Here is a 19,539-nt window from a genome sequence, read left to right as displayed (position 1 = left end):
GGGCATGCGGGCTACATGACCCAGCCATCGCAGCCTTGCCTGCCGGAGGAGCTCACCGATGGGACCCTGCCCAGATCTTTCAAGGATTTGTGAGCTCCTCACACAATCCAGCCTGGTTAAACCCAGGATGGATCGTAGGCAAGTCAGCCTAAATGTTTCTAACCGGCGAAGATGTTCCATTAGGGGCGTCCACGTTTCGCAAGCGTAGAGAAGGGAGGGAATGACCGTGGCCGAGAAGACCTGAAGCTTAGTGAGGAGCGACAGACCAGGTAGCTTCCACACAGCGTTACGCAACCGATGACAAGATATTGCCGCTCGACTGATTCGGAGTGAGACCTCTGCTGTTAAACTGGAGCCAGTCATAAGCACACTGCCCAGGTATGGGAAACTCTCCACTCTCTCCACAACTGCCCCATCACCGATTGGGAGTTGTGGGGGTGGAGTGTCCGATGGTACAAAATACCCAGGCAGGTGCTTAGTTTTGGTGGGGCTGATGGTAAGGCCCCACCTCTTAGTGGCACGCTCCAGTCTCAGCAGCAGCGTCTCCAACTCCTCCTCTGACTGAGCAGCTATTACCAAGTCATCAGCATACATAACGTGGTTGAGCAATAGGGAGCCATCCCTTGACCGCACCCGGGCATCGATTAGCCTCCCATTATATCTGTACCATATGGAGATTCCCCCGGTACAGCTATTGAAGGCTTCACGAACTACATGGTCAAAATAGATGTTAAATAATGTGGGAGCCAGAGGACATCCCTGTCGCACCCCAAGGTGTACAGGGAATGGCTCTGACTCCCGGCCACGTAGTTTTACCCGGGCCCGCTCACCATCATGAAGGTCCTTAATGATCGTGAGCAGAGGGTCAGGTACTCCAAAAGCACGAAGAACGACCCAGAGCCCAGGCCTACTGATGGTATCATAGGCCTTGACCAGGTCAATAAAGCAGAGATGTAGGTCTTGTTGGAATTCCCTACACCTCTGCTGTAGCAGACGGACAGAAAATATGGCATCTGTGCAGGACCGCCCTTTCCTGAAACTCACACACTCACATACTCACACACTCACATACTCACATACTCACACACTCCCACACTCACATACTCACACACTCACACACTCACACACTCACATACTCACATACTCACACACTCACATACTCACACACTCACACACTAACACACTCACACACTCACATACTCACACACTCACATACTCACACTCACACACTCACATACTCACACACTCACATACACACACACTCACACACTAACATACTTACATACTCACACACTAACACACTCACATACTCACACACACACATTGCAGAACTGGGGGGAGAACTCCACACAGAAAATCGCCCGAGTCTGTAATCGAACCCAGTTGCTTGTTGCTGTGTGGCACGAGCTTCACCACCACGCCACCACCTTGTCGCCCTCTGGAGTGGCATCTCTCTTTCAATGGAATTTTGCCACGCAATCAACAAATGTAGGCTGCAAGCTTTTAATCGGAATGGACTTAAGGCGGCCGGAATCAACAAATATCACGGATTTAACACGCAAAGGCGTGGTGCTCGTCAGTGGCAGGGATGCACGGCTCCCACCGTGCGTGTTCACGCCACGTTCACTCGATTTGTTTCCAGCCTGCACGCGTTTTCCCCCGTTGCGATGGGATTTCGCATCACTGGCGGTGTTGCATTTCATTTTTTTTTTAAATATATTTTATTTTTTTCTACGTGAGAGCAAATGTGTTGCTGGCGCGCGTTCACCGTGGTTGCGCTGCCAGCGGCTTCTCCGACGCGCTTTCGGATTCTTGCCTGGCGAAGCATTGAGAATAATCGTTTCATTGTGGCCATTGCTCAAGGATGGATGTGGGGGTGTTGCTGTTGTTGCTGTTGTTGTTTTTTTACAGCCGTGTATGCGTGCGTGCTTAATTGGCGACGATCTCCGGCGAGGATAAATCCTCTCGGTGACTGAAAAAAACAACAACTCCAGATGTCTGTGCGATTTACTGCCGTGTCAAATAAAACAAAATCATGTTTAGACGCACATGGCCAGGCTTAGTGACTTCGTGAATAACACTAAACAGGTCCAAATGATGACGCCGATGATGGCTTACAGAGACATTGATGCGCAGGCTGTGTACTGCCATTAACCGTGCCCTCACCTGTGCAGGTAAGTAAATAAATACCAAATCCACACCTATTCTCAATCGTTAGCTGTGGACAGGAATCGAACTCGGGTGGTTGGGCTCACAGCACGATACCGTACCCACTGGACTACCCATCCATCCACCTGCCTTGCAGAAGCAGAAGGATCAAATATGTTGAGACTGCAATGGAATGGATATTGTGGGACGTGAATGCCCTTCAAGCCAAACCATTGTCTATGCACAAGTTGGGTGGCAATGCCTCTTCGGAGGTTCGTGTGATTCACTCCGTCTTTAAGCGGCCCACAGTAACGGCAACAATCAAAAAGAAAATGGAACTCATCCTCATGATTCAGTACTCTGGAGGTGGACATGGTGGCTAAGCGGTTAAAGCTGAATTCTTTGGATATAATGTCCACAATGAAACGATACCAAAAGGTCTTCAAGTGTCCACTGTGCGGCAGGTGACACGCGGAAATCGCCAGAAACCGTCCGTCACCTCCACGCGAACTGCCCAGGCGGGGTAATAAAGCGTGGCCAGCGGCCCTTCGTCTCGACCGTCGCTGTGAGTGAGGAGGTATCCACCCTTTCCCATCTCAACAAGAAGCTGCACTGCCTCCAGTTACTCCGCCCCGTGCGATCGAGCGCCCTTCTTCGTGCGAAGCTTCGCCGACTCTCTGACCGATGCGTCCGTTTCGACTCGCGGAATCTGTGGCGGCGTGTGGCGGCGTGAATGGAGCGGTTTTTAGTTTTCTGTTCCTTCCCCTCGATCGTTGGGCGCATCTCGCGACGCGACCTTGCCCGGACGTTTGCTCGCCCCAGGGGGCCCCATTCACGGGTGACGCGTTCCCCAGTACTCCATTTTTGGTGGAGTAAATATGTCATGGATGGATTTCGGACGGCGATTGATATGCCTCGCGTCATGGGTGCTGTGATTAGCAACGGTGGTGAGATGTTAACTGCCTCGCCAGGTGTACAGGAGGTCGTGGGTTCGATCCCGACCCTGACGACTGCTGCTGTACATTTGGAGTTTGCGTGTCTCTCTCCCCGTGGTCGCGTGGATTTTTCTCCGGGTTTACCCATCCACATTTAAACGCTCGTTTAGGGTCTTTGGCTGCTGCCATTCATTTCCACGTGATAAGCCACTTCGCTGAGCTATCATTTGCAATCGAAGGCCGCTTATGAAAAAGAGCTAAACAGCTCAGTAGGCCTTCCCCGTTAAAATAAAAAAAAATGTAACTAGTTTTAAAAGCGTGGCCGCAATCTAAATCGTTTGCTAACCCGATTTAAAAAAGCACAATCTTCGTGAGCAACGCGCCGGGCAATAAGAACACATTTCCTATTTTCTTGTGATCAGACGGCTACACTACCTCCCTATGTGCTGCGTTGACACCTGCGTTGGAATGTTGTTAACCAAATAAACGTAATATAAAGTTACATTAACAAAAAATACAAATCTAATATAGATATTTGTATTTCAGCCTGCAACGCACGAATGCCCGTTTTATCCCAGCGTGTGGCGTGCGCGTGAATGCTAATGTGGCCCGGGTCTTTGGCGGCCCTCTGTGGGTGTGTGCGTGTGTGTGTGCGTGTGTGCGTGCGTGCGTGTGTGCGCGTGTGTGCGTGCGTGTGCGTGCGTGTGCGTGTGTGTTTACGTGCGATGTAGCGAAATTGAGACCCGGTGTAGCTAAGCGCCGGGGCCACATGGCGGAATCAGTAAATCACTTAGAGCCACAGAGGAGGCCAGGACACAGGCAGTTAAGCAGAATGATCGTCCGAGTGTACGTCGGCTCATTATGCACACGGCGCTCTCACGGTGAAAAAAAGGCAATTCCGAAACACCTCCATGGCTTGAATAATAAGAACTACGACTGCTACTACTACTATTATTATTAGAGCAACGCATTGGCTACCACGGGAGAGATGGGCTTGCCTCGTTTGCCCCGCTTATTTTTTTGTAATTAATTAGCGATGATATTAATTCCAGCATTCACGATTGCACGGTGATTATGAAAAATAAATACCATTTTCAGCGGCGCAGTTATTATGAATGGAAGCGGTGTTTGTTATGATCACGTTCGTTATTATCAGTTAAAGACCTCATGAATCATGGGTGCGAATCTGCATTAAAGTGCTACGCTGTGTAATACTGCTCTTGGAAATTGAACGATAGTATTGGAAGAAAGTCGTTATCGATGTGGTTTTTTAAAAATAGTTTTTCGTGATTAAACGTCGTGGCCCAGATCCGTCGGTCCGTAATAATTGGTGACCCAGTGAACGCATCAGTTCGGCATCTTTGTCTCAGGACAAGCAACCGCTGGACCGGTTTCCAAGCTCAGTGATCGTCAGCAGAGTGAGGCCCGCTTGAATCAATTCTCGCGAGCTGCCAGACGTTCAAGGCGAGAACTCTCTCTTGCCGCTATGGGATCCTAGTTCGACGCAAATGTCACGCAAATACATAACTCAACGTAGTCACGAGAATCGTCGCGCAGAAAACAAACATTCCTTATATAATTATACATTTATTTCCACACTTACAAACTTTCATATATATACGTTCATGAAGTTATTAATATCCTCCACGACGACGCCAATGATCACTGACAGCTGAGACAGCTCCTCGTTATCCGGTCACGAGGGGCGGTGCGCCCGAGGGAGCGCTGTTGGTTGCCGACCGAGCGACCGGGCGACCGAGCGAGCGACTGAGTGACCGATCGAGCGACCGACCGACCGACCGACCGACCGACCGACCGACCGAGCGACCGACCGAGTGACCGAGCGAGCCACCGAGTGACCGACCGACCGAGCGAGCGACCGAGCGAGCGACCGAGTGAGCGAGCGAGTAACCGAGCGAATGACCGAGCGAGCGACCGGGTGACCGAGCGATCGACCGACCGAGTGACCGAGCGAGCGACTGAGCGACCGAGCGACCGAGCGAGTGAGCGACCGAGCGAGCGAGTGACCGACTGAGCGAGTGACGTACCCTCCTTATCGTCGTGCTGCAGGATGGCGTCGTGCAGCATCTCCAGGCGGCCGAACGCCGCTCGCGCCCCGGTCCGGCGCCCGCCGGCGTTCCTCCCCGTCCTGGGCGCCCCGGCCACACCGTCGGCCCCACCCCCGGCCCCACCGCCGGCCCCACCCCCGGCCCCACCGCCGGCCCCACCGCGGCCGCCGTGCCGCCGCAGCTCGCGCTCGCGCTGGTAGTAGGCGTGCAGCTGGGCGCAGCGAGCCCTCCGCACCAGCCGCTGCCGCTGGCCCAGCGGCAGGGACTCTAGCAGGCACTGCTCCACGTCCATGTCATAGGAGCGGAAGGCATGGCACAAGCGGTAGCAACCTGGGGCGGGTCACAGCGAGCAAAGACAACGGTCCCCACGTCAACAGACTGTTGGGTGCGAGTGCTGTTCGCCAGTGGCACCGATGAGAGACCGGAACGGCGCACGAGGGCGTGGGTGGCCAGCACCACGCCCGACCGCCTTTGTCTACCCTGTGGCGAAGTTTCACACAACCGCACCAGGTGCTCATTTGAGGCTGAGTCGATCTAGGGGAGGACCAGGACCAGTTCAGATATACGTCACTGGTGTTGCCCGTGAGCGGGAATCGAATTCGGGTCGCCGAGTTCGTAGCGCAGAGCGCTGTGAGCACGCAGCGAAACGCGATTTTGGTAAAAAAAGGGCTCGGTTTGTTTATTAATTTTATGTATTTACCAAGTAAAGCACAACGTCAGTTATTGTCCAGAGGCGACGTGGCAACGCGTGATGATGGCTCATCCAAGTGGCTTACATCATCATCATTACAACGTGCGAATTTAGAGTAGCAGCCAAATGAGCTCAGTGCGCGTTCTTATTACACGTGGAGTCGGGCAAGACCGGTGGAACCCGGAGAACAATTCCAAGCGGCCACCGCGAGGAGGGAGAGAAGACGCGAGCTCCAAATATACAAGCATCGTCAGGGTCTAGGATCGAACCTACTACCTCCTCTATACCAGTCAGAAAATAAAGGTTTTGTTTGCACCATGGTTGATGAGTACAGGTAAGAGGCCAGCAACAAGCAGCACAATTGAAAGTGTAATAGATGAGAGTGAATGTTTCTTGAATTGAGGTTATTTGAAGGGGTTGGGAAAAAGAGACGGTGGGAGGAGGGAATTCTACATTCAAGTAGCGCGAGGGACGAAGCAGAAAGAGTTTGACCTGCAGTGTGGTGAGCGAGTGGGTTAGTAGGTGGGTGGGTGAATAGGTGGGTGGGTGAGTGGGTGAGTGAGTGGGTGAATGGGTGGGTGAATAGGTGGGTGGGTGAGTGAGTGGGTTAGTAGGTGGGTGGGTGAATATGTGGGTGGGTGAGTGAGTGGGTAGGTGAATAGGTGGGCGAGTCAGTGGGTGGGTGAATAGGTGGGTGAGTGAGTGGGTGAGTTGCATGGTGATTGGACACAGTGCTAATGGATTTAAGAGTCAGTCTGGTAGACCGAGTTCTCAACATGTGCGAAGATCACGTTAACAATAACCATGACATGGAACTTCACATACAAATGTATCCAACGAAACACGTAACGTGCATTAAAAACCGAAACAAATTCCACTATCGATTCTGCTCTCTCTCTCTGTGTATCTACGGATAACTGTGAAACCCATTTGTTATTTTTCCGTTCGGGCGCAGTGCGAAGTAGTCATCCACACAGAGCCACTCGATACATGGGGGGGGGGGGGGTCTCATGGCCCATCACCAGCTGTTCATAGGAGCCGTTCAACTCCGCGAACCGCTCCACCGCTGTAGCTAGGGGCATCGCCATCACAGCACGAACGAAGCCAGTCCCGGGCAAAAGGGTGATAGCGCGTGGCTCGCAAGCGCAAGGTCGTGAGTTCAAATCCCTGGTGAGAGGTCAGCTCAGCCTTACAACCTTCTGGGATTGATGGAACGAGTAGTGATTTTTGCGGGGCAGTTGTCAGCAATTAGTCTGTGGAAAGCATCACCCCCGGCATAGGAATGTGGAATTTTTAGCACTTGCCCGGGGCTATAAACAGGAGTTGAGCGCTGCTGGATGCTCAATTGAGTGGGAAACCCACTTGGACTTTTTGATAGTGGGAATAAACTAAATTAAATGCCAAGCCCAATTTATGGGATGGTTCTTTTTGTGCAGCCATTGGTGACGGAGTCTATTTGTGTGAGCTGGCTTCAAGGGGGATGGTGAATTACCGAATCCGGCCACGTGGGGTTTGAACCCAGAATCTCAGCGGTGCTGAAAACGGCTTCCAGCTCCCCTGAGCTCCCTGACTCAACTTTAGCAGACAGCGCTATTTTCATTCTCATAATCTGTACGTGGGAATTTGTGCAATACGAATTCTGCTTGTTCGTTTACCAAAGTCAAGTATGTCAATACTCAAAAGCCTACGATGAGCAGATCATCCCGAACGCGCCCGCTCCATGTCGGATCTCAGAAGAGAAGCAGGGCTGATCGTTTTTTGGGCAGTTGAACAGAACGCCGGGGCTTGTCAGGTTTTGTAGACGTGGCGCAGCGAGGTATAACCACAAGATGGCAGTGCCGAGTGTCACCCCTCACACGCGTGGGGATTTCTCTGGGTTCTCCGGCATTCGTGTCTTCAAAGGTATTGGCCAAACGTCCAAATGCAGGTCTCTCCTGCGAAAGTGTCTCAAGATTTCAGTGTGGCTTTCCAAGATAAATAATAATAATATGGGTTATTAATAGTATCTGTGGCGGTGGAGGGCGCAGGACTGGTTCAGATGTCGCTCACCACTGATGTTAGCCATGGCCCTTGATAAAACTCAGCTCGCTGGATTCTTTAGGCAGAGTGTTAACCACTGTGCCACCACTCCACCCCAACCTGCTCTAACCAGCGTTGCGAAGTACCGGGAAACAGCACCCACGGTATTTGGTGACGGAATGCTTTCATCCAGCTGTGGATTGACAAAGGGACGAAGCAGTATTATCATCAAATGAGTGTGAAGTGTTCTTCTCTCTCTATAGGTGCCTCTGAGCCAATGTCTGAATTTTCGCATTCCTATGACGGAGGCCAGCTTATCAAGAGGATCCCATAGGGACGACGGGCCACGTCAATTGAACTTTCAATTCGAATCCCTCTGCGTAGGGGTTCCCGGTGGCGCTACAACTATCCGCTGTGTTTTCGAGTCGTGCCTCGTGCTGTTCCGGCAGCTCGTCCAAAAGCTTGGCTTCTTCAAGAACTGGAATAAATGGACATCAAGCCAAGCAGCCCCGAGTACAACCCCCGGCAAACGCGGTAACCGCAGCACAACGCGTACACATTCAGTTTTACAAACGAGTCATCTATAATGCAATGCTCTCGGGCATTGTATAACTTGATGCACGTGTATTCGTTGCGTGTGCTTGCTCGCAGATTGCTGCGCCCCGGTAGAATTGCTCCGCGCGTGCGTACACCTCTGCGTGTGTTGTCGTGCCAAGGAAAGTTAGAGGAGGAGGCGTGGGGCATTGATTCCCGGTTATTGAACACTCGCCCATTGCTCTAATCACTTCATCAAGCAATAACGATTGCTCAGATTTTAACAGAATTATACGAATAAATCTATGACAGTACACGTGGCGCAGTGCTTATTAGCACACTGCGTTGTTAACTTGGCGAGCTAACAAATCAGTTGTGATTGACATCTAAAGTGGCTATGCGCCGCTTTTCTCTAATTCACACTTACCAGCATGGTGAAGTATGGTCAAACAGCCCCCATGACCAACACGGCTTGGGGAGGACTTCATCCAGCAGTAGATTGACAAGGGGCTATACATTATTATACTCCAGAATTCACATTTCAGAAAATATCCTTAAATTAGTGAAAACATCACATCACGTGTGTAATTTCAATAAAGATGATCCACTGCAGTAAGAAGCAGTTAATTAAGTCACGAACTCAAACACGCGACTCTAAACCCTGAACCATAATTTGAACCCTGAAATCTACCCGAACCTTGAGATGGAACCCTGGTGCCGTCGAATGTGAACCCTTGAACCCAGAATCTGTGAAACGAAACGATCAATCTGAATCTTGAACCGTGAATGTTGAGCCCTGAAGCTGGCCGTTGGCCTCTCCCTTGCAAGCGAGATGAGTCATCTCAGTGGCCTGTTAACTTAACACGTAGATGGTCGTAGCCAATACAATGACAAGATGTTGTAGGCAAGAGCACGTTCACAAATGGATGACCTTACACTTTATTATAGCTGCACAAGGGACGATTTAGCCAATACCCACGACAAAACATGGCCCTCTCAGCTGCGTCACAAACACTTCGCAGTATTATATTCTCCTGCACGAGCAGCATGTGTTGATTTTCAGATCCTCTGGGAGACTTTCAATGAACGTGGCCCCACTTTCAATGTACAGCGGTGAGTGGGCCGCTACAATCCTATTGATTTATGCTGGAGACACTTCTTTAATTTCAGCTAAAACCCTTGGAGTTAAACTGAGGAATCTAAGCTATTTTATCCCAGACCCTAATCCCTTTGAGTGACACAGCCACCGTCTCTAGTCAAAATTAAAGCAGCAGCAAGCAGGAGTAAACTATTTCTTTTTTACCAGGTAAAGCCCACTGAGCTACGCATCTCTTTGTCAGAAGCGACCTGGCTATCACATATGGCAGCTCAACGAAGTGGCTTATCACGTGGGCATTTCCGGAAGCCGAAAACTCTAAACGCGTGAAAGCTGATTCTAAATGACCCGGAGAAAAATCCACGCGACCACGCGGAGAGAGACACGCAAACTCCAAATATACAGCAGCAGGCGTCAGGGTCGGGATCGAACTCACGGCCTCCCGTATACCAGGCGAGGTAGTTAACATTTTGCCACCGTAGTAGCGGCAGCAAACAGCAGCAGCCAGCAGCAGCAGCAGCTGATGTTGCGTTGCCAGAGCAGGTGAGTAATCAGTGCTCCCTGCAGGGTGAGCGGTGTGGCCGTGCTGCTGCTGTTGCTGAGGTCAATTCTCCGAGGCCCTCCAGATCAATCACAATGTGGCAATCGCACTCCGTGGCTGCCGGGGAAGAGCCCTGCTAGCGGGAACAGCCGCGCCGAAGGGCGCTTTGCTGCCGGTGTGCTTGGAGAGCGGGGACAATCGCCAACGAAAAGGGAATTCTGCTTTATTTTCGCTGAAAAGGGGCGAGCAACGGCGTCTAGCCCTTGAGCCATCGGGCCAAAACGGCTTATCGGTACCGGGCAGGGGTGGCAATTGCGAACAATTACTTTTCTTGAAGCAGGCTATCTCCGGATTACAACTGTGGACGATAGCAAGGTCACCGTGGTAGCATTTTATGGGCTAACGGTCGTTAAAGAAGGGTTATTGTCGCATGCTAGAGGGAGAATATAATTCTGCCGGGGGGAGGGGGGGTGTGGACAAAAATGCTCTGAAACAAGCAAATAAATAGGAACTGTGTTTATAACACAGACTGCACCGCGGGCGCTGCCCATGGTGCTGCATAATTGTAGCATTTTCCACCCCAGGTGGTGCCAACCAGCTGGGTCGTGGGCGAACGGGGGAAGTGGCCCCGGGCACTTTGGGGTCTCGAGCCGTTGCCAGAGCAATCGGCCGACAGAGTGGAGATTCACGGGTTAAAATTTGGGTCTCAGAGCCACGAACTCAGTCAGAGTTCTCTCACACAGACGCGGCACGGGGCCACTATAAATGGCTGCGGCGCGCTGAGTTGATCGGCAGTTCTCGCGTGGTAGGGTAAAGTGTGGGTACTGCCAACATAGTGCCTGGAGGGAGGTGCGCTCCACCTCCCTCTACAGCACACCCCTTAGGCACCTTCTCACTCAGTCTCTGCATCACGACGTTTGGTGCCGAGCTGCCGATTATTTAAGATAATTTGACTCGCAATTGCACCATTGCCCTTCGCGCGACGCTTTGAAATAGTACCCGTCCAGGGGCGGACGATCCGGTTCAAGAATAGTTATCTCGTTTAGTCTCGATCGTGACGCGCGGACGTCACCGCGCGTCTCTCGTCTGTCCGGTTTGTTCTGCCTCGTTAGATTCATGAATTCGATTGCGACGTTTGCATCGGTAATTCGAATGAACTCTACGCGGCTGCTTCTGGCACGCGCAACTTGACGCGCGTCCCTCGCGAAGATGGGATTCAAGTGTAATCGAAAGATTTCGACGTTTCAAACGCATGTGGTATTCTTTCCCCCCCCACCCCCCAACCCGGTGTGACCTGCACAGACTGTTGGGGCGAGAGCTGCTGGCGAGCAGAGCCTACGGACACTGGTACTGTGGCACGCGAGGCGGTGGTGTCGCCAGCACCATTCTTGGCCGCTATGCCACGTGCTCATTTAAGGCAGAGTCCACCTGAAGGATGTACCGGAACAGTTCGGATATTCACCAACTGATTGTGCACCCATCAGCTGGAATCAAACGCAGGTGAATGGCTCGTAGCACAGTGCGCGCTAACCACTGCGCCACCGCTCCGCTCTAACACAAATACACACGCACAAAGACAAAGGTCCTCGTATAGAATGAATATACTTTTGGGGCAAGTGATGTTCACGAGCACCTACGAAAGCCGGCACGGCACACGAGGGGATGGGTGGCCAGCACCACGCCCGGTCGCCTTTATCTCCCTAGTGGCGACGTTTACCCACGATGCTTACACATTTCCCTAGGTACTCATTTGAGGCTGAGTCGACCTAGGGGAGGTCTAGGACCGGTTCAGATAATCTTAACTGGTGTTGACCGTGAGCGAGAATCAAACTCGGTTTGCTGGGTTCGTAGCGCAGCGCGCTAACCGCTACACTACCGCTCCCCACACACACACACACACGAGGTGGCAGCAGACAGCACAGAACCCTGACCGTAATGTAGAAATGGGCCTCTCAGGAACGTCACCGCATCACGGAGCACCACATTCTTCAAATTGCGAGCTTCCTTCTCGAATCTCACGGAGCCCAAGATAGAGCTGAGCTCTGGGACAAACGTCATTAACAAAAAAAAAATCACTCCCTCTCCGCAGCACAGACACCGATTCCGGATGCCCTTTGAGACTGCCGGGTAGCGGAGGCCATGGCTATTTGGCGAGAAACTCTATTCTGGTCACGTCCGACTCCGCTTTGTATTCCCATTGCTCTTGGGCACATCCATAGCCTGTGCCAGGCGCTCTATTCCGAGCGAGCTGACCGAGAGCCACCACTCCAGGGTTGATTTTTTTTTTACCCGGAGGCTCGGGGGCAAAGGGAAGGGGGCGGGGGGGGGGGCTTAAGGGTGGCAGGGGGTTCAAAAGGTCGAGCGCTGACCTTCTTTACCACTCCCTTGCAGAATATGATCCCGCCTGCAGCCTTTGGAGAGCGGTGAGGTCATTGCGCGGCAAGAGCGGGGACGGCTGCCGCTGAATCGCCAGAATCGACAGATTAGCTTCCAAATCCGTTGAACGTATCGCCCAGAGAACAAGCAGCTGTTATTTTGGAAAAAAATAAACACAAGCATGACGTGTCTCGGGTTGAAAATGCACCCTAACTAGCTACTCAAGGTCGTCACAATTGAACTTCTTTCATTCATATATCTGTTATACGACGCATCCGAATCCATCCATAGAAACGATTATCCACGTTATATTTTTGTTGCATTATCATCAACGCTTACGCACGACCGAGAGGAGGTGCCGTGAAGTGACGGTAAAATTGAACCTCTTGGAACAGCCTCGACTTGTAAGGCGCCGCCGGTTACCCCTCGCCCTCGGACAGCGAGCCACTCGGGAGCGCGAGGAGGAACCACAGACAGGCGGGTGAGCTGGCGATAGAGTTCCCCCAAAGCCCTGCAGTCCTCTATATATATATAAATCTGTTATTGGCAATTAAGTGAGCAATTACATGCTCATTAATACATCGTACTCGAATTGTTAATGGTGTCTCTCAACATACCGGCGTGCTGTACTATTAACGAATTGGCACGTTTTGTTTCCGTGACAAACCTTACTAATTGGCTTTGCTGGGTGGTGGCGGGTTTAACAACACATTTATATTTACGCGATCTAACCGCAACAAAACCCTGTATTATGGAGCATTTACATGTTAATCGAATCTGCATCGATAAGACCAGTGACCTAAAAGTGATGACAAGTTAATCCTATCACCGAGTTCATCTGTGCCCTCGCCATCTCGATCCGTGGGCAGAGAGCTCGTAATCGGTGTCCACTGCACATTTCGTCAATTGTTGTTCCCACTTTCCCCTCTCTCTCTCGTAGTGCCAATATCCTCAAGTGGTGCCCCACATCTTTCAGGCACCAATCTCATTTGTCGTCAAAATGGTGTGACTTTCATCGATAAACACAGATAATAGGATCCTTCCCCATCACCTTCCGGATGAAATCAGACGGTGGGCACTGCGTTGTTGTGAGCTTCGCCAGAATGCAGTCAAACAGCCACATTTGATCATTTCAACGTTTAAATATGAATCGCCATACGTGCATGCGTTTGACTTTTGTCGTCTCTGCGATGGTTGTCTACGAATGGAATAAATATTTACGTGACAGTTAATTTGTCAACTTTTTTTAAATGCCCCCCCCCCCCCTTTCTCTGAGAGCACCCTAAGAGAAAATTGCGGCCTCCAATTACAAGAGCAATCACTGCCACTGTCCTGCCTTTTGCTCTGCTAAGACCGATTAACTGTGGAATGTAATAAATTATTCGGTGCTACAGTGGCGCACAAAACACAAATAACAAAAAAACCTCTGACAACATTCTTCAATATCAACACTCTGTGTGGCCTTAAGTTGAATAAAGTTAACAATAGGTGACGTTTCCGGCAATGGCAATTCTTCATCGTGTATAAATAGAGAGGCCAGAGAGACAGAGAGGGAGAGAGTGGATAAGAAAATCACTCGCTGCGAAGATGGGCCATTCAGAATGAATCCGATGAGCTATAAAGCTATTTTTACAGAAGGGCTATTGCCCGAAACGTCACCTATAAAATATTTATTTTCCCACTTAGGACCACAGCGTTATTGACGAACGTGTTTGAGTTTCACCGAGTGAACAGCTGACCGACGGCATATTTCTGTTCTAAGGCAGCGTTCACGACGGACGTGGGATAATTAATATATTTCTCTCGCCTGTGTACCACTGCCAGACGCGGTCTATTAACTCTCTTGGCTTGTTGTTGCTGTCGATGTCCGTTGTGAGTTTTGAGGCTTCGTTAACGGGAAGCGAGACATTAAAAATTTACGGGTCAAGCGCTTCTGCACCGACCCCTTTAGCGGCGGCGTCACTCCCGCAGGCGTCGTACGCTGCGGCAGCACCGCCACGGTGGGTGCCGTCATCACCGCTCCTCCCTCGCGGTGGAACCGCGCAGCGGAGGATCGCATCGGCAGGCGAACACATTTGGAGTTTTAGCGGTCGCATTTCCTTTAAGCTCATTAGCGGAAGATCCCCCTGGGTTTGATCTACCACGAGGCTCACGGTCCACCCTAAACTGCATCCACAGCAGCACATCGTGGCAGTAGATGCGAATACCTGATGCACAATTGGGAAGTTAAACACTCTCCAGTAGTAGTGTGCGACTGTGGTCATCCAGAACAGACCGCATAACGTATAACGACGCGATACACTCTGCTGCTCCTCACGCGGTTATCTGGCCTGACCACCTGAATGTGAAATTCTAGTGGTTGCTCTGTATCTACATCATTCATACAAAATGAGAAGATGAATGCACTTACAGATGGAAATACACATTTCGAGGTGCAGCCCTGTAATTCCCTGCTCATGCCACTGCTGGAAAAAGGGCCTCCTCAATGGGGAACTCTAGAGTGACCCTCTTAGAGGGAATTTTGGCCTGCTCTTCCACGCCGGAAGACCAGTACAATCCGGAGAAAAATCTACAAGACCACCGGGAGAACATGCAAACTTCAACAATACATCCGTCAGGGTTGGGATCGAACCTACGACCTCCTATATATATGGCGAAGAGGTTAACATCTCGCCACCGCATCAATGCTAGCCTGTGGGCACAACATCGACCTAATGTGGCACACCTTTAGTTATAATAATTTCCTTACATTGTTGATAAAAGTGCATTAAGTCACGACGTTTAAACATGCCAGGTCACAATGGCACAATTCGCTTTTATTGGCATTGTAAAGAAATTGGTACCTTTACATTTTTGCCACTCCAGTTGGTAAAGTTTTGCAGCCTTGCCCTTGGAATGTGGAGGAGGGCAGGTGATCAAGAAAGGTATTGGAGTAGCACCCAGGAGGTGTGTGACCAAGGTGAAGACCTCAAGCCAGATGTGCTATGAAGAAGGACCATTGCCCGAAACGTCGTCTATTATATATTTAGGATGTTTAAGGCCACAGTGTTACTGATGAACGTATCCGTTATTTTTGCTTGCGTATCACTGCGAACGCAGCAGCAGCATCACCAAATATTTAATTTAATTTTAAAGCCAGATGGTGAGGGATACCGTGAAGAGAGCCTGTGTCGGTGTGATGTATGTCCGCATGTACGTTGAACTTCTATCGCACCGTACGTGGCCAACCGTGCTAATCGGAGGTGGGGGGGGGGGTACAACACGGCGGAGGCTGGGCGTGTCGGCTGTGCAGCCGCTGCTGTGGGATCTGCCAAGCGGGAGGAAGCAATGGCACACGGTGTGGCGATATCTCTTGCTAATTGGTCGTGATGACCCCTTGATCTTGCTCGCTCAGCTAGCCAATTAGAGGGATCCTTATCGCTGCAGCGAAGCGGTGGGTACTCGTCTCTGTGCCGTAGCTCGGTAGATTAGATTCATTTCGACTTGAGATCCAAATTGATTAGGCGTGAGACCAAGCTCCCGATGAATTTTGTTATTTATTTTATTATCCATAACAATGTTAAGTGGATGCTACCGTGGTGTAATGGTGAGCATACTCGACTCCCAAGCCAGAAGCTGGTGGTTCAATCAATCCCCCAGCGTGGCTTTTGAAACATTTCGGCACGTCTTAAATACCCCCCTCACCTCGTCTATGTCCACCCAGTAGTATAATTGTGATAACACCAAAGTTAATTGATCGGCAGTCCATTTGTGGTGGGGAAAAGTGTGGGTAATGCAACTTTTCCATGACGTCTGGCCACCGTGGAAGATTATAAAAACAAAAATCCCGTCTTGTGGGGCCCTCCGGAGCTCCATGTAACGGAGGGCCTTCTGCTGCCAGCGGCAGCGTGAGTGAGAGATCGCAGGGCTTCGCCTTTACCTTCACCTCACCTGAGTCATGCAGTGCAAATAGCCACATTCTGGCCAAGCTTAACCTATGAGGAGGAGGCTGGGGGTATAGTAGCAGTACGACATTGCTTCGCGTGTCGTAGCACTGTGACAAATTGAGGTGGCGGAAACCGGTCACCTAAACATTCTGTCCGACAAATCTTCACGTGCCATATCAAAGTAAATTTTGGGTTATAGACAGTGGGAAGAGTGATTTCAGAAGGGATTTCAGGGTGACCTGGAGTCTGATCCACATCGAGATCTATAGCCTCAGACACTCTCCTTTAATCGTATCGTTCAACACCTGTCACCTGCTAACCCGCGGGACCGCGTCCCAATATTGCAGCCGCGGATTTTTTAGGCAACGATTGTGCATCAAGTGAGTCAAATTGTCGTTAGTACGGCGCATAATGTTTGTGTTCATGTAAATAATGATTTAGACAAGATGCCAAGATTGCATCGTTGGTGCCTCTAACACCAATTACGAGCATTACACAGGAGGGCTCCCTCGCTGAATAGCATTCGCCGTTATTTGTTAATTGGTGTTACAAAGAGAGCCATCACAACACGTGGCCTAACGGTTTAAAAACACCGCTCTCTCTTTCCACATGCCTGCACATTGAGAGGTGTGTTGTGATTTATGATTTAATGTGTATTAAATATATAATACATAAACATATACTTCGTATATGTTCTTGTTTCGAATCGTTTGACTGTTTCCGTCATGCCATGAGGCAAAAGTACCCATGGAGATTTCCTACAGAGCAGTGCAACACGTTTGTGCTATAGAATGGCCCGAAGAAGCGGATATCACAGAGCTGCCATAGATTCCTTCGAGTGATGTCTCTTTTCCACACGGGAGAGGGCAGCACTTTTCCACCCACTCTGCACGGGAGGGTGACAGTCAAGCCAATACGTAAGATTCCTAAATTAAATGCAGAACTAACCTGAATGCCATGTCATTGATGACCAGGCTGAGGTTACCAACTCACTCCACTGAAAATCCTGTTTTTAAATAATGGGCAGCTGCCCTGGATTTGAAACCCAGGACCTCAGTGGTTCCAGCTCAGTGCTCTGACCTCTGACCCACCCGGTTCTCCTCTGAACTAGAAATAATGATTTACGATAACGACTCAACAACTCCTTATGGTAAGCTGCACCGCTATGAATTTAACCGATGAAAGCGCAGCACCTGTAGATCATCCCGAGAGTACCATATCCATCATCAGAATTACAGCTCACATCGCTGGAGGTGCAAGAAAGCTACTTTACCAAGCCCACTTCATGAAGGAAATCACCGCCGGGCATCCCAGGGGCTCCTCTCGACCATTCATAAGCACTGTTGACCTCCGTGACCTTTCCACAATCCTCTCTGCCCCCATCTGGCCATTTTCTCAAAGCAAAGTAACCTTTTTTTTGTACAACAGAGCAACCGCCCCCTTTGTCCCTTGTAAAGGGGAACACACACAGACACGCACGTGCACACGACGATAAACATCTCACTCCTATAGCCACACAGGCTGCTGGTATTGCAAGTGCTGCTAGTGGGCACCAATGATGGCTGGCACAACCCATGCAGGGGATGGTGTTGTCAGGACCACACCTGGACCGCCTTTATCTCTCTTACACACGACACTAGATGCTCATTTTAAGGCTGAGTCAACCTAAGGGAGGCTCAGGATGGGTTCAGATATTCGTCACCGATGTTGACTGTGAACGGGAATCGAACTCAGGTTGCTGGGTCTGTAGCCCAGTGTGCTAACCGCGACGCTACCGCTCCACGTGCGTATGTGCGCGCACACCTACACACATATGCACATGACATTCAATAAGGGAACATATGTTTGCATCTTAGAGTGGGGCGAGTTCAGTGGGGTTAGCTCCTGTTCTAATGAAATGAGAAACAATCCCCCATGCTCCGCTACCCCCCTCTCCATCCCGCGGTCTCAGCTGCAAGTGACACAAAGCGTCAGTCGACACGGGCACAAAGCCGAGTTGGTGGCTGGCGCGCCGCGTCTGTGTGCGGCACGTGTGTGTGTGTGTAGGTGTGTGTAGGTGTGTGTGTAGGTATGTGTGTGTGTGTGTAGGTATGTGTGTGTGAAGGTGAGTGTGTGTAGGTATGTGTGTGTGTAAGTGTGTGTGTGTGTCCTGGTGGTCCCCCTCTTTAAGAAGGGGGACCGCACAGACTGTAACAACTACAGGGGCATCTCACTCCTCAGCGTGCCGGGAAAGGTCCTGGCAAGGATTATTCAACATCGCCTTGCCAGGCACGCTGAGGAGAGGCTTGCGGAGCCCCAATGCGGTTTCAGGAAAGGGCGGTCCTGCACGGATGCCATATTTTCTGTCCGTCTGCTACAGCAGAGGTGTAGGGAATTCCAGCAAGACCTACATCTCTGCTTTATTGACCTGGTCAAGGCCTATGATACCATTAGTAGGCCTGGGCTCTGGGTTGTTCTTTGTGCTTTTGGAGTCCCTGACCCTCTGCTCACGATCATAAAGGACCTTCATGATGGTGAGCGGGCCCGGGTAAAACTACGTGGCCGGGAGTCAGAGCCATTCCCTGTACACCTTGGGGTGCGACAGGGATGTCCTCTGGCTCCCACATTATTTAACATCTATTTTGACCACGTAGTTCGTGAAGCCTTCAATAGCTCTACCGGGGGAATCTCCATATGGTACAGATATAATGGGAGGCTGATCGATGCCCGGATGCGGTCAAGGGATGGCTCCCTATTGCTCAACCACGTTATGTATGCCAATGATTTGGTAATAGCTGCTCATTCAGAGGAGGAGTTGGAGACGCTGCTGTTGAGACTGGAGCGTGCTACTAAGAGATGGGGCCTTACCATCAGCCCCTCCAAAACTAAGCACCTGCCTGGGTATGTTGTACCATCGGACACTCCACCCCCACAACTCCCAATCGGTGATGGGGCAGTTGTGGAGAGAGTGTAGAGTTTCCCATACCTGGGCAGTGTGCTTATGACTGGCTCTAGTTTAACAGCAGAGGTTTCACTCCGAATCAGTCGAGCGGCTATATCTTTTCATCGGTTGCGTAATGTTGTGTGGAAGCTACCTGGTCTGTCGCTCCGCACTAAGCTTCAGGTCTTCTCGGCCACGGTCATTCCCTCCCTTCTCTACGCTTGCGAAACGTGGACCCCCCTAATGGAACATCTCCGCCGGTTAGAAACATTTAGGCTGGCCTG

General features: G+C 50.8%; 1 protein-coding gene across 2 annotated transcripts in view; it reads right to left on the bottom strand.

Annotated features, from left to right (window-relative positions):
• The window catches only part of MYO16 (myosin XVI), a 244,649-nt gene that overhangs the window by 183,548 nt on the left and 41,562 nt on the right, over positions 1-19,539 (bottom strand). The window contains exons 1-2 of one of the 2 annotated variants that reach the window (XM_032977714.2): positions 11,965-18,694; positions 5,132-5,482 (exon numbers count right to left, since the gene is read on the bottom strand). In XM_032977714.2, coding sequence (XP_032833605.2) covers positions 5,132-5,482; positions 11,965-12,091 — 478 coding nt within the window. In that variant the 5' untranslated portion in view covers positions 12,092-18,694. Of the gene's footprint in view, positions 1-5,131; positions 5,483-11,964; positions 18,695-19,539 lie in introns of those variants that run through there. The other variant, XM_076054072.1, reaches the window with a different exon arrangement.

Source organism: Petromyzon marinus, chromosome 64, assembly GCF_048934315.1.
Source record: "Petromyzon marinus isolate PM22_M1 ecotype Great Lakes invasive population chromosome 64, UKy_Petmar_22M1.pri1.0, whole genome shotgun sequence".
In the NCBI taxonomy this organism is placed as follows: Eukaryota; Metazoa; Chordata; class Hyperoartia; order Petromyzontiformes; family Petromyzontidae; genus Petromyzon; species Petromyzon marinus.
Note: the sequence above shows the minus strand (reverse complement) of the source record. Positions and strands in the feature narration are given on the sequence as shown.